Here is a 15,831-nt window from a genome sequence, read left to right on the forward strand (position 1 = left end):
GCTTTCTCTTAAGCTGAGTGGGAAGCATACCCAACATCCCAGACTGAGTTCTCCAAGAACTTGCTGTGCCTGCCAGCTCAACCAGAGGCCCTGATTCCTGCCTGGGTCTGCCTTCCCAGCCCAGGACAGAAACGATCACATCGACTTCCTTCCAGAGAGGAGGGACAATCCTTGAGCTGCCTACAGCCAGACATTGCTCCTTGAGCAAAGGGATGCCAACTTACCACCAGGGTCCTTGTAGCTGGGGTCCCACTCGGCCGCTGGAGCCTCTAGCCCACTCCAGCCCCATCCCAAGAGGGTCAAGTTCAGGTCTCTTTTTTCCAGCAGAGTCAAGGAGATCTTCCTGGCCAGAGCCTCACCATCCGGCTCATGGAGCAGGGCGCCGTAGTACTCCCTGGAGAGAAGCTCCTCTTCCAGCATACTGTCCAGGAGGGCCTGGACCTCACTTGGCTGATGGCTGGACAGCAGCATCCGGACATGAGTCAGGATGGTCTGGAACTGGTTCATGGCAGGGCTCGGAGCCTAGGATCTCTGCTCACCCTGCCTGCAGCATCCAAAACATGAAGTGAAAACCAGGATGAGGGAAGCTCTGCGTTTGATTGCAGTTTATTCCTGCTTAGGAAGATTTCCTCATTTGCATCGTAGGCTGGGGTGCCTGACGAATGGATGGAAATGGGTTCTCAGGGTGATTCAGACCCCACAGATAGTCCCTGGTACCACTTGTGTGCGTGTGACAAAGAATCCCACAGCCTCGTGAGTTCCATCGGATCCAATCCAGTATTTACTAAGAGGAAGAGAACTTGCCCATCCATAGTGTAACCGGCCTTTTCAGATGCTGTATCACGAAAAGAAGGCATCGGAGCATAGAGGTCAACCAGCTGTATTTGGGGCTCATCTGCCTGGGTTCAAACCCCAGCTCCATCGCTTGCTCGTTATGTGACCTTGAGCAAGTTATTCAGCCTCTTCTAGCCCCCATTTCTCCATCTGAAAAGTTGGAGTGATCATAATAGTACTCACTTCATAGAGTTGTTCGGAGGATTAAATGAGATAACGTATACAGAACACCTGGCACATCATCTACAACACATAATATTTCAAGAAATTTGAGTTCCATAAATATGAGCCATTATTATTATTATTGATTAATCAAGCAGAGAATTCTGTCTCACCTTGGGATCAACCTCATTAAACCTCAGTCTCCTCCACTGCAAAACCTCTTAATAAAGGCAATCCAAGCTCACTGAGTTGTCTTGAGAGTTAAAAGAGATAATGCATGTGAGGGACTTAGCATGGGATCTAGTAAGCACTCAATGAACATTGACTATATGCTAATATTATCACCAATTCACTAAGGCACGAAACAGAGGCTTTGCATAGGAGACAGTCTGTTTGAGGATTCTACCCTAAAAATCCCCAACCCCATTCTTCTTTATCATAGCTGATCGCTCTCCCTGAAACACACCTTGACCTTGTTTCCTCTCCCGGCTTCAGCTTTACCATCTCTCACATGGGGCCATTTGCATTGTTCATTTCGATGAGACAAATAAGGATTTCCACTTCCAGTTTGGCGGAGTAGCTCCTGTCCGACCAACTTTACCACAGATAACAACTACAAACTCTGGGGGGAGGGGAATATAAAAAGCAACTACCTGAGGGCACTGGAGAGTGACCAGAGCAGGCAGATACTGGAAGGGAGTCAACATGTGGAGGATAAGAAAATCACTGGTGAATTTCCAGCTCATGAGTTTAGCCTGAAGGCAGGTCTCCATCAGTGCTGTGCTGGGGAACTAAAACCCTGAAAAAAAAAAAAATGCAAGTTTTACCGCCCTGCATAACCAGAGGACAGAATTTGGTGTAACAATAGCTGTTGGAAAGTTGGGGTAGAAATTCCAGAAAGAGAGAGACAGAGAGAAGTTGCTCAAATTCTGTATAGAAATTGCCCAAATGTCTGGCTGACCCCTGACCCACGGATGTATTCAAGGGCAGACTCCAAACAGCTTTAAGGCTAGAGGATTAAGATTTGAGCCGCAACCTACTACGGGGGTGGGGGGGGGGGGTAGGAGACTTTGCATTTGATTTCAGACAAGATATGAGTCTGCCACAACAGCAACAAAATTCACACTCTTCAGATTATAACAGAATCCAGAGTGTTTACAACAGATTATTCACCATGTGCAGTATGTATCCAAAGTTATTTGACTATAATGAGACAAGAAAAAGGGACCCATTCTCAAGAAAAAGAAGACAATCAATGGAAACTGATCCCAAGATGACCCAGATGTTGAATTCAGAAGACAAGGATTTTTAAAGCAGTGATTTTAACCATGAATGAAAAAGACATAAAGGATGTAGAGGAAAATATGCTAATAAAAGTGAAAAGATAGGAAATGTCAGCAGAAAACTAGAAACTATTAAAAAATTACCAAATGAAAATTATCGAAGTGAAAAGTACAATATGGGAAATTTTAAAAGTCACTGGATGGGATTAACAGCAAAATGGGAATGACAGAAGAAAGAGAAACTTTATGATGGAGCAATAGAAATTAGTAGATCTGAAGAACAGAAAGAAAAAGATAGAAAAAAAATGAGCTTCAAGCATCTGTGGGACAGTCAAAAGCTCCAATTTATACATATTTAGAGTCACAGAAGGAGACGAGAGACAGAATGGAATAGAAAAAAGATTTAAAGAAATAAAGCCCCAAACTTCTCAAATTTGGTGAAAGCTCAGCAAGATAAATACAAGGAAACCACAACCAGACACGTTGTGGTCAAACTGCTGAAAGCCAAAAACAAGGAGAAACTCATGAAAACAGCCAGGTCAAAACAACACGTTACATACAGGAGAGCATGTGAATCACAACTGACTTCTCATTAGAAACTATGGGGGCCAGAAGACAGTGGAACAACATCTTGGAAGAACTGAGAAGAAAAAACACTGTCAACCCAGATTTCTAAATCCAGTGAAAACGTCATTTAAGAATGCAGGAAAAAATAGATATTGGCAGATTAAAAGAAAAGCAAAAGAATGGGTTGCAGCAGACCTGCACTACAAGAAATGCTAAAATGAGTTTTTAGGCAGAAGGAAAATGATATGGGGTAGAAACTCAGATCTCCAGGGAGGAGTGACAAGCATCAGAAACAGTGATCTCTGGGTAAATATTAAAGATTGCTTTTTCTCCTAATTTACTTAAAAACATAAATGCTTAAAGGAAAAATTATATAATTGAAGGTTAGCCCTGAGCTAACTACTGCCAATCCTCCTCTTTTTGCTGAGGAAGACTGGCCCTGAGCTAACATCCATGCCAATCTTCCTCTACTTTATATATGGGACACCTACCACAGCATGGCTTATGCCAAGGGGTGCCATGTCCATACCCCAGAACCAAACTGGCAAACCCCTGGTCGCCGAAGCAGAACGTGTGAACTTAACTGCTGTGCCACCGGGCCAGCCCTATCAGTTGCATTTCTATACACTAACAACAAAACAGCAGAAAGAAAAATTAAAAGTACAATCCTATTTGTAGTCACCACAAAAAGAATAAAATACTTAGGAATAAATTTAACCAAAGAGGTAAAAGACCTGTATACCAAAAACTATAAAACATTGTTGAAAGAAATTGAAGAAGACACAAAAAGATGGAAAGATATTCCGTACTCACAGATTGGAAGAATTAACATCGTTAAAATGGCCATACTTCCTAAAGCAATCTGCAGAGTCAATGCAATCCCTATCAAAGTCCTAGTGACACTTTTCATGGAAATAGAACAAAGAATCCAAAAATTTGTATGGAACAACAAAAGACCCCGAATAGCCAAAGCAATCCTGAGGAAAAAGAACAAAGTTGGAGAATAAATCACAAACCACACTCTCTGATTTCAAAATGTACTACAAACCATAGTAACCAAAACAGCATGGTACTGGCACAAGAAGGGACACACAGATCAATGGAACAGAATCGAGAGCCCAGAAATAAACCCACACGTCTACGGACAGCTGATTTTCGACAAGGGAGCCAAGAACTTACAATGGAGAAAGGAGAATCTCTTCAATAAATGGTGTTGGGAAAACTGGACAGCCACATGCAAAAGAATGAAAGTAGACCATTATCTTTCACCATGCACAAAAATTAACTCAAAACGGATTAAAGACTTGAATATAAGACCTGAAACCATAAAACTCCTAGAGGAAAACCTAGGCAGTACGCTCTTCAACATCAGCCTTAGCAGTCTTTTTGAATGCCACGTGTCCCCAGGCAAGGGAAACAAAAGGAAACATAAATGAATGGGACTACATCAAACTAAAAAGCTTCTGCACAGCAAAGGAAACCACCAACAAAGTGAAAAGACAGCTTAACATTGGGAGAAGATATTTGCAAACCATATATCAGACAAGGGGTTAAGATCCAAAATATATAAAGAACTCATACATCTCAACAACAACAAAAACAAACAATCCAATTGAAAAATGAGCAAAGGATCTGAACAGACATTTTTCCAAAGAAGATATACAGATGGCCAACAGGCACATGAAAAGATGCTCAACATCACTAATTATTAGGAAAATGCAAATCAAAACTACAATGGGATATCACCTCACACCCGTCAGAGTGTCTTTAATTAACAAGATAAGAAATAACAAGAGTTAGAAAGAATGTAGAGAAAAGGGAACTCTCATACTTTGCTGTTGGGAATGCAAACTGGTGCAGCCACTATGGAAAACAGCGTGGAGATTCCTCAAAAAAATTAAGAGTAGATCTACCATATGATCCAGCTGTTCCACTTCTGGGTATTTATCCAAAGAACACAAAAACCCTAAGTTGAAAAGATATTTTCACCCTTATGTTCACTGCAGCGTTATTCACAATAACCAAGACTTGGGAACAACCTAAGTGCCCCTCAATGGATGAAAGGATGAAGAAGATGCAGTATATATACTCAATAGAACTCTACTCAGCTATAAAAAAAAAAAGAAGATGAAATCTTGCCACTTGTGACTACATGTATGGACCTTGAGAGTATTATGCTAAGTGAAGTAAGTCAGACAGAGAAAGTCAAATACTGTATGATTTCACTCACAAGTGGAAGATAAAAACAACAACAAACACGTAGAGACAGAGAACAGATTGGTGGTGAATGGGTTGGAGAGTGGGCGAAAGGGGTAATAGGACACATCTGTGTGTGGTGACGGACGGTAGTTAGTCTCTTGGTGGTGAACATGACGTAGTCTACACAGAAATCGAAATGTAATGATGTACCCTGAAATTTATACAATGTTATAAACCAACGTTACCTCAATAAAAACAAACAAAAAAACTTAGGTGTTAGAAAAGAAGGGACCAAAAGAGAATTTTAGCAGACGGAATAGATAGCATGCAATCTTCAGCCGTGGCTGTGGAGAAGCTGGCAGGGGCCCAGTTGCTGGGCGGAATAAAGAAACCATGTTCTTAGGGGAAGAGGAGAGGGCAGAAGGGGTGATAAGGCTCACATGTGAGGGGATGGATTATAATTAGTTTTTGGGTGGCGAACATGATGTAATCTACACAGAATTCGAAATATATTATGATGTACATCCAAAAGCTGTATAATGTTATAATCCAATGTTACTGCAACTAAAAAAATTAAAATATATTTAAAAAAAAAAGGGAAACCATGTTCTTAAGTACCTCACCTCTGAGGCACTTGAAAGAGAGGACCAGGCCATGAGAATCCATCTCCAGGCATCCAAGGTAGGGATGAGGACCAGGCCATGAGAATCCATCAAACATCCCAAGGTGGGATGAGGACCAGGCCACGAGAGTCTATCCCCAAGCATCCAAGGTGGGGATGACGGATAATGAAACAGCAAATATTGGGTGCACAGGATCAGGGATAAAAGTAAGTTCTTCTAGCCACTTGCAAGCTTCCTTCTTCTTTCCTGCCAATCTAGCCACTGCCTCGTCACGTGCTTCATCAGGAAGCCCTGAATGCCAGCCTCTAATCAGCCACTGACTCACTGTGCCACCACAGGCAAGATATTTCCTCTCCCTGGACCACAATTTCGTCATCTGTGAAACAAATGGGTCAGATAACATGATCCCCAGGACTTCTTTCGGTTCTGAAATGCTGCCACGTTCTGGGAGAACCCACTTGTCTCAGAGCTCCACCGTATTCCTCTGCAATTAGTCAAAAGGGCAGCATCCTCCGTCTGCCAGCTTTCAGGTCCCCCTGCACCATGTTTTTTCTCATTAGCACATGCAATCTACTATTATTTGCCTGATATTTTGCCTTAATCTGGCTTATTTATTTAACTTATCATAAAAGGAAATATCATACTCCTATCCCAGTTGGAAAGTCATATCACTTGCCCAAAAATAGTGGGCAAATGGCAAACATAGGGAAAGTAAAATGATAATACGAAAGTTTAGACTTTTCTGCTCATTGAAGTGTCTGATCCTGAGGTGCAACTCTCTCTGTGACAGGGGCTGGTTAGCAAGTGCTAAAGAGATCTTAAAGATAAACTAGCACCAAGCGGAAGCTGTCTGCATCAGCACACTAGTAAAAATTTTAAAAGCTACCAGCCAGTGTGTAGAAAAACGAGAACCCTCCTGCTTTCTTGGAGAGCCTATAAAATGCTGTCATCACTTAGGGTAACAATTTGGCAATCTCTCTTTAAATGGGAGAAGTACACATCCAGCATTTCCCCTCCGCAGTATATCCCAGGAAAATTCTTACACGTGACACATGAAGCAGCATTGTTTGTGATGGCAAAAAATTAGAAATAAAAGTCAGCACAAGCATAGATATGGATATCTTTCATAAACCTTCTGGAGTACATGTGCCTTTAACGAATTAAATGTAATGGGCCAAATCGAAGAGAAGGAATTTAACGGTAGTTAGAACAAAGTTAGTCAGATCAATTACACATTGGGAGCTAGCGAAAGTTTTAAAGGTTTAATGGTTGAGTCCTTGCAATTTTCTCTTCTTTCATTTCATAATCATGTGGTATTATACGTAAATGTAAATCCATAATCTGCTGATTCCATGGGAGTGTTATATTTCTAAGAAGAGATCCTTCAAACAGGTTACTAAGGGCTCTGAATTTAGATATAGGCATTCCAGAGTCTTCTCATGAGAACTTGCCAGTCAGTCTCCACACCTGTTGTGGCATTGGTCATCCATGATTGCCCACCTGTAATTCCTTCCAGAGTCATCATAAGTTATGTGTCATTATGGCTGTGTGATGGCACTTCCACGAAAAACTGATAATTTTAGAGAAAAGTGCCGTTTATCTTAAGTGCTGTGTATTGAAGGATAGTGTCTTTAAACGGCTTCTGCTTGAGAACCCCACGTGGTAAACTGAGCAGATTAAACCTGCCTCATGGATGGCAGTTGTTTGGAGCATGGCTAGACATGGCAGCGTTTGAGTTCTATTCCTAATTCTGGTTGTATTCTATGTTTCTTAAAATTATTTGATTATCGTTACAAAGTTGGATGGTTTTTAAGCTAAGAACAAATTTCTATATATTGTGTCTAAGCTTAAGAATGCCTGTCTCAGAGAGGAAGGCATTATAATATTTAGGAACAGTGCCTATCTATAATTGCATCTTTGTGTGTTTATGACTTGATTAGCTCCCTCCTCCCGTGTGGCGTTACTGTGTATACACTCAGTTAAGCCCTTGTGATGTGTTGTGTCGCTGTAGACTTTGGCAGCATGAAAATAACGTGTAAAGCCAGATCTTATGACTACAGAATCAAAGTTATTGAATTTTATTATTGTAAGTTGAAATTTAACATGTATAAACAAAAACCAATAAAAGAATACAGTCCTATGCAGCATAACGACATTTTGGTCAATAATGGACTACGTAGACAACGGTGGTCCCATAAGATTAGTCATACAGCCTAGGTGTGTAGTAGGCTGTGACATCTAGGTTTGTGCAAGTACTGCAGGGGAAGAAAAAATTTTCCTCTACCCTTCTAGGTTCTTCTGGCTGATCCAAGAGTTAAACTGACATGAGACAGATTGATAGGAGAAAAACAAACAAAAGTTTAATAACATATGCACGTGGGAGACAACCAGGAAAAATGAGAAACTCGCCAAAATGGTCAAAGCCCTCACCTTAAATACCATCCTCAGCTCAGAACAAAAGGAAACGTTGGCGGGGAGGGCAGGGGGAGAGTCAGGGCCCCAAAGGAAGGAAGGCAATTCACAGGTAGGTGAAAAGGAGCAAGTGTTTGGAAAACAAGTGACTGTTTGTCCGCACAGAAACAGAAGAACACAGAGGGGAGCCCAACAAACAGGCTTTTCTAGATTCCTCCCTGTCTGCCACCCAGTTCATGTCCTGCTAAGGTGAGAGCTCACTGGCTGAGATAGGTTTTTTATTTGAACTCTTTTAGGCAGTTAAGGGGGAGGTAACAAGAAAAACTTTCTGAATCTTTTGTTTCTGAAAAATAATTAGCCAAAAATAATCCTCACGTTAAAGAGACACATTTTGGGGTGGCAAATTTTGTTCCCCTTCAGTACACTCTACCATGTTCGCCCAACAACAAAATTGACTAATGACACATTTCTCAGAACGTATCCCTGTTGTTGTGACACACGACAGTAGAGTAATTTCATTGAGGATCAAAAAAAAATCACCCCAAGAAACTTGAAAACAACTTAAATATCCCAAAAGGAGAATGCAGAAACAAGTTGCATTTATTCCTGCAATGCAATCCTACACAATAGTTAAAATAAGTGAAATACGGCAAAGCTGGTATTAACAGGCAAAGCTCAAAAACTTAAAATGATCAATTATCAAGACGGGAGACTGGTTGTTTCTAGAGCAGAGAGGGTGTGGCAGGGAGAGGAGTAAAGGGGAACAGTGTCAGGAGGGCGTTCACAGGGGACTTATTTATTTCATCAGCAGATTTGCGATTACACAGCTATTCATACTCTTATTTGTTATAACTTCCCTCATGTCTAAACATCCTATTAGATTGAGTCTTATGAAATTGCTGATCCTTGTCTGTTTTAATCTACAAAAATAGCCATTTCATACGGTGTGACCTAGAACGATGACAAAGGTGACAAGGATAAAGAACTGAAAGGGGGCTTTCTTGGTATGGGATTCACTGTGATTTAAAGAAGAGGTGACCCCCTCCTCTCCGGTTAGCTGGTGACCAGTAGGGCAGTGCAGGAGCCACACTTTGGGAAACACTGATTTAGCGAATGTTGTCTTGGTTCCATCACAAATGAAGACCTGCGGTCTGGCTTTGGGGATGAGAAACTTGCGGTCTGAGACGAGAAGCAGGGAAAAGAGAAGGTGCTGTGGGGTCTGCAGAAAGGAGGCAGTGCAGCTGGCCCACATGCAAGACCCTCATGCTCTGGGCCCCCAGATCAAGGTCAGGGCTCAGGGAGTCCTTGGGGTCGCCTACCCGCTGAGCGAGAGGCAATCACCTTCTATCTTGTGCTCCTGCGGCTTGGAGATCAATGGTGATACCAGTGATGTATTAAAATATTCAGACACATTTCTTGAGTGAGAATAGGAAGAAGTCTGACACTTGCTGTATGTGGTCCCGTCATCACCAAAGGCACCACAAGGTAAGCGTTAATCGTCTCATCTTGCAGATGAAGTCCAGAGACGTGAAGTTGCAGAACCTAAGCAGGAACCTAGGGAGGAAGGCCGGGCTGTGGGTTTGCAAAAGGAGAAGAGAGCCTGGAGCACCATCTCTGCTGGAGTGGCTGCTTCCTCCTGGGAGGCCAAGGAGACCAGCTCCCTGGGCCCATGGGCCCCGTGAGCATGGAAGGGCTGGGCCCTTGGCTGCCGTTTGTCTGCCCAAAGACCAAGACAATGGGCCGCTGCATCTCAGCCTGAGTTACCTTGACCGCGGTTTGGGGATGTGGACTGCTGCCTTTGCTCTTTGGGTTTTCCCCCAAGCCATGTGGAGTTCACTCCTAGCTTGTGACTGTGGAGGTAGTGGGGAGGGTGGGTGGGGACCGGCGTGTCGTCTACAGGTTGATGATATGACCCACGGAGGCTCATGGGGACCAGAAGTGGGAGTCAGGAGACCTGGGCCCAGTGGGGTGCTGGAGTTGGCTTCACTATCTCCCCCTCCGCCGCCAACATCATCATCCATCACCACCCTCATGTCCTCTCCACCAGCCTCATCATTCCCACCATTTCCACGATCACCATCACCTCCAGCCCCTCCATCATCATCATTCCTACCATCTCGATCGTTTCTACCATCCCACCGCTACTTTCATCACATCTACCACCTCCACTGCTGTCATGATGACCACCAGCTCCACCAGCTCCCCACCTCCATCATGACAAGCACTGCCCCGCTACCGCAGCGTTGTTACTGCCTCTGGCTCCATGCATTTCAACTCAGAAATCTCAGCAGCCTATAAGGTGGGTACTCTTATTATCACCATGATGAATGAAGCTTGAAGAACATTCAAAACCAGGTCTAAGTGATTCTTCTTGACACTCTTAACAAGGGGTTGTTGGGACCACTTATTGACACGGAATTTGACCTGGTATGGAGATGCCACCTGTTTCTCCCAGTGGTCAGTTCTGGAGACACAGAGAGGACCAAATATTTCTCTACAAGAGGATTAATGCTTACAAAAGGAGTTTGGGAATCATAGGAACCTGAGGCTCAGAGACATCAAGTGTCCTGCTTAAGGTCACACAGCCACTATCGGCTAGGATTTAAGCAGAGAGTGTCTGCTGTCAAAACCTACAGGATCCCAAACTTAACCTCTGCCTTAGTCACAGAGCTGGGGTGATGCAAGTGCTTTGCGAACTATCAAGACTGTGGCAGCCATGGAGATGTGACCCTCAGGTCTCTTCAAGAGAAAACCTGCCGTGGGGTTTGCAGTCAGCAGACAGCTTCCAGCCATGGATGCCTCCAGGCTCTGCTCAGCTTGTAAGTTCATGGCGGGTGCTTCCCAGGCAGTCTCTGGGCAATGACTGGGTGGCAGTGACGAAAGGAATCACCCTCTCTGGGCAGTGTGGGACTCTTCTATGGGTGACCTATATACCCAGGCCCCCGGTAGACTGGCAGAGCCTTCTCACAGCTGCTGTGCCATCTGAATCTCTTCGTGCACAATCCTCCAGTCTTCCCCCTTTCTTGTCACAAGTGTCAGATCTGCCTGCCCATTCCTGCCCTCTGCCCGCTCTATCTTTCAGAATTATTATCTGCTATAAATCTCTTGTACCCCAGCTCTGTTTTGGTATCTGCTTCCTGGAGGACCTCAGACAACACAAAGTTAGCAGAGGCAATTGTCTTCCTTCCCGGCCTTAAGGAGAGACTTTAGACACGTGCCCTTTAGCCCTGTGGAATGTGTGTATACCAACACGACCATTTCCCATAGCAACCATCACTATCATAAATCAACTGGAGCATCATAACTCTGCACTGATACACATCTGACCTTTGCTGACTGAAAGGCAGCCGTGGGGTCAGAGCATGTGGCTAGTTTTGTTGTCAGTACAGGTGGATTTGAATCCCTGTTCTACCATGCATAAGCTTGAGCGTATCCTTTTACCACTCTGTGCCTTAATGCCTAATTTCCCCATCTTTGAAATGGCATTCATCATCCCAACCTGGCAGGACTGTTTTGAGGGCTGAATTACTTAAGGTAACAGAAAACAGGTGCCCAAGACCTGACATATAGTGGGCATCCAACAAATGCACTCATTTATTGAGTGCCTAACCTGAGTGTGGCACTATGTCAGGCAATGGGGATACAGCAGAGAACAAAAAAAGACAAAAATTCCTGCTCTCATGGAACTTACAGTCTTACGAGCTAAAGCTCAATCTGAAAGATCTTGAAGATATCCTAGCTGGAAAAATTAAATAAGCTAAGCCTGTCTTTTGAGAAGGGAAAAATACGAGATGAGGAATATAAGAATCTCTTGTTAAATGGGAAATCAACTTTAGTTCAAGGAAAACCAGGAAGCAATCTCTTGGAGCTTTGGACATCCAGGGCTGGGCATGAGCTGTCTCCGCCTTGAAGTATAAAGAGGCGTAGATTGAATAATCAAAGTGGGTTAGCTGCATTCAGTAAGCTAAGGTCAAAGGTTCCAGGTCAGAGTGCATTTTGTTCCTTCTTAGGAAGTTCCATTATCGCAAGGTCCAAAGAGATAAACGTTCTCTTGAAGGTATACAGAGTCTGTTTTTAATTCTTCTAGTTATCATTTTATTATTTATTTTTAACTTAATTATATTATGGCCAGAGAATGTAGCCTGTATGATATATGTTAAGGCTGATTTTACTATCCAGCTTATGGTCCATTTTTGCAAACATTCCGTGTATGCTTGAAAAGAATGTGTATTCCTCCAACTTTGGATGCAGTTTTCTTCATACGTCCCTTACGTTGAGCCTGTTAATTGTGATGTTCATACCTTATTTATCTGCACTGGATTTTTTGTCTGTTCAATCTGTCCATTGATGAGAAACAAATCTTAAAATTTTCCAAAATGATGGTGGAGTTGTCAATTTCTCCTAGGAGTTCTATCAACTTTTGCTTTATATTTTTTGAGGCTGTTTTATCAGTGCATTGGAGTTTAGAATTGTTACACATTCTTGTTGAATTGAACTTTTTATCATTATGTAATGACTCTCTTGACCTCAGATAACGCTTTTATCTTAAGGTCTATTTGTCTTGTACTAATATAGTGAAATTACCTTTATTTTGATTATATTTACCTGGTATATCTTTTTCCCATCCTTTGACTTTTAATCTCTCTAGTGTCCTTAAGTTTTAAATATACCTCTTGTACACAATATATCAAGTCTAAAAAGCATTGTCTTTCGACTGGAGGGTTTGATCCATTTACATTTACTGTAATCACAAACCTATCTATATACATTAATACAACGTGTGCTTTCTATTTGTCCCACTATTCTAGTTTCTTTTTCCTTCTCTCCTTTCTTTCCTTCTTTTGGATTGAAGTGTTGCTTTTCTTTTCCTTTTTCTATTCCTCATTCCACATTTTGGAATTAATTGGGAAGTTTTACACCTCATGCCCATCCTTTTAGTGGTCACTCTAGCTATTTTAACATCAATACTTAAAGTCTAAATCTAATCAATAGTTTTACCTTTTCTTAAATAATATAAGAACCTTAAAATACTTTAACATCAATCACTCCCTCCCAAGGTATATGACATTATAAATCCAATACTTTAGTTCTGGTTTATCTTTTCCCAAGTTAGACATTGTCCGTGTTGTATAGTTAATTTTTGTTTCAACTTCCTTACACATTTACCAATATCTTTGCTCAGCATTCCTTCTCAAGTCATAGGCCTTTCAGTTGTGATTTTCCTCGTTTCTTAAGTATCTTTTAGAATCTCCTTTAATGAGAATTTTTTTATGGTAAACTCTGTTTTTGCATGAAATTACCTTCCTTTAGGTATTTTTCTTAAAAGATAATTTTGGTGGTTGCAAACTTCTACATTGACAGTTGTTTTCTCTCAGTGTTGATTTCTCACTTTTCTCTGACTTTCATGTTGCTGCTGAGGAAGAAGCTATCAGACTAATTGCTATTCTTGGCAGATCTGTGCTTTCTTTCTGGCTTCTTTTGAGTTTTTCTTTTATGTTTTATTGCTCTGTACTTCCTTTTTATTTATCCTGCTAAGGATTCAGTGAGATACCTATAAGCAAGGACAGGTATCTGTCAAGAATTTTGCCGATTTTTCAATCATATCTTTGAATATCACCTCCCTCCCATTTTCTCCATTATTTACTTTTGAAACTCCTCTTTGTTTTATATCAGACCTAACACACTACTCTCCGTGTCTTTTAACATAGCTTTCACATCCTTCTTCCTAAGGATAAGTAAACCAGAAAATATACTAATCTACTGTTTAATCTGTCTGCTAAGTTTTAATTGTTAGTTATTATATTTTTCTTTCTAGAAGTTATTTTTTGTTCTTTGTGAAACTTGCTCAGTTGGTGTTTGTTGTCTTTTGTTCCCTGATAATTTTTTTCAAGCTTCCTCCTTTAATCTTTAAATATATTCAGTGACCTTCTAGTAGATGTTTAACAACTGGCCCTCTCTCCAAAAATAAATTTAAAATAAATAAATACCATCAGGGGCCGGCCTGTTAAGTGCGCAGCAGTTAAGTGCGTACTTCCGCTTCAGTGGCTTGGGGTTCGCCGGTTCAGATCCCGGGTGTGGATGTGGCACTGCTTGGCAAGCCATGCTGTGTTAGGCGGCCCACATATAAAGTAGAGGAAGATGGGCATGGATGTTAGCTCAGGGCCAGTCTTCCTCAGCAAAAAGAGGAAGATTAGCAGTAGTTAGCTCAGGGCTAATCTTCCTCAAAAAAAAAAAAAAAATACCGTCATTTATAGTGTTTGCCAACTTCCATGGTGTAAATACCCTCACTATAGCCAATTTCAAACTACCAACACGATATTGCTGAACATGGAGTTGATGGTGAGCTGGCTTGAGCACGTTGCTGATTTCAAACATGTTCGTATTTATGTTCTGGTATCTGAAGGCTGTTGGTTTGTTTCTGCTCTTTATCATGACTACTCATTTCCACTCGTGGTATTGTGTTCCCTTTTCTCCATGTGCGATTTTTTGGACTATGAGCCAATCATTTCCTTGGAACTTTACTGTAGGCGATCTTTGAGTCCTGGTGTAAATTCCATTAGCGAGTAGTCAACTTCACTTGCTCATTCCTGGGGACCCTACTTCCAACTTGTAACATCTTTAAATTAAATTATTTGCTTGAGATTTTTTTCTTTTACTACTCAGATAGCCTGAAATCAGATCACAAGCCTGAGTGAGGACCCCCTTGTAATGACAAATGCTCAGGTGAGATTTTTGCCTTCCCCCACACTCAGCCTGAGATTGGGATGGGCAAGTTTCAGGAGCCCCTCTTCTGCCTGGGAGGGTTTGTTTCTCACTCACTCTTACAGAGGAGGTATACTTCTTTGTGGTCCAGCTCTACGAAAGGATCTACGGCTAAATTCCGCCTGGGGTGTGCCCTAGACTCTGTCCCGCCCTCACACCTTCTACAGCCTTTAGAGGGGAAGCTCAAATTCTCCAGAATTTGGAAGAAACTCTCAGGAAAACCCTGGCTTTGGAGGTGCTCACTACCCAACATTCCTGACTCCGTGTCTTCAGGGACTCTGGATTCCTTCCCTTTGTGCTAATGTGCAATGTGTTTAAAAGGTGAGTTCGACTATTTTATTCAGGATTTTAGTTTCAGAGGGCAGACTATTAGGGTATCTGACTCTCCATCGTGCTAGAATTAGAAGTCTTTTTATCACTTTTAATACAGAAACGACTTCATGGCATGTGAAATTTCCTGGAATCTTTTTCCAAGTCCTCTCCCTCCTTGGACAAAGTCTGCTGCTCCTCAGGCTATTAAAGTTTGGCATCGTTTCTAGCTGTTTATATAGCCACTAGAGTTGCTATGATTCCTTCCAGAACTATTTATGACAAACCTGCATTAAATCAGAGCAGTTCTGACTAAAGATAAATCTACCCAACCATAATACAACCTCTCTTTCTTCTACACACGCTCAAAAACAAAACGGCTGGCCCTGAACTCAAAACCTGCTCCTCTCTCTTTGTTCCCTGAGTCAGCGAATGATGCTCCCTCCACCCAGGCGGCCAGGTCAAAGACCTGGAGACCAGCTTCCTCTCGCATGGTGTCTTCTTCGGCTATGCAATCCCTTCCCAGGTCATTTGAGTATATGGCTAATGTATTTCTGGAGTTTTTTAAAGATCGGCACTTGAGCCAGCATCTGTTGCCAATCTTCTTTCTTCTTCTTCTCCCCAAAGTCCCCAGTACGTAGTTGTATATTCTAGTTGTGGGTCCCTCTGGTTGTGGCATG

At 42.1% G+C, this 15,831-nt stretch overlaps 1 protein-coding gene across 2 annotated transcripts in view; it reads right to left on the minus strand.

The window, feature by feature from the left end:
• Positions 1-15,831, minus strand: part of CIITA (class II major histocompatibility complex transactivator) — a 91,422-nt gene that overhangs the window by 45,701 nt on the left and 29,890 nt on the right. Inside the window, exons 2-3 of one of the 2 annotated variants that reach the window (XM_070566765.1) lie at positions 1,650-1,795; positions 225-984 (exon numbers count right to left, since the gene is read on the minus strand). In XM_070566765.1, coding sequence (XP_070422866.1) covers positions 225-507 — 283 coding nt within the window. In that variant the 5' untranslated portion in view covers positions 508-984; positions 1,650-1,795. Of the gene's footprint in view, positions 1-224; positions 985-1,462; positions 1,796-15,831 lie in introns of both variants that reach the window. The other variant, XM_070566766.1, reaches the window with a different exon arrangement.

Source organism: Equus przewalskii, chromosome 12 (assembly GCF_037783145.1).
Source record: "Equus przewalskii isolate Varuska chromosome 12, EquPr2, whole genome shotgun sequence".
In the NCBI taxonomy this organism is placed as follows: Eukaryota; Metazoa; Chordata; class Mammalia; order Perissodactyla; family Equidae; genus Equus; species Equus przewalskii.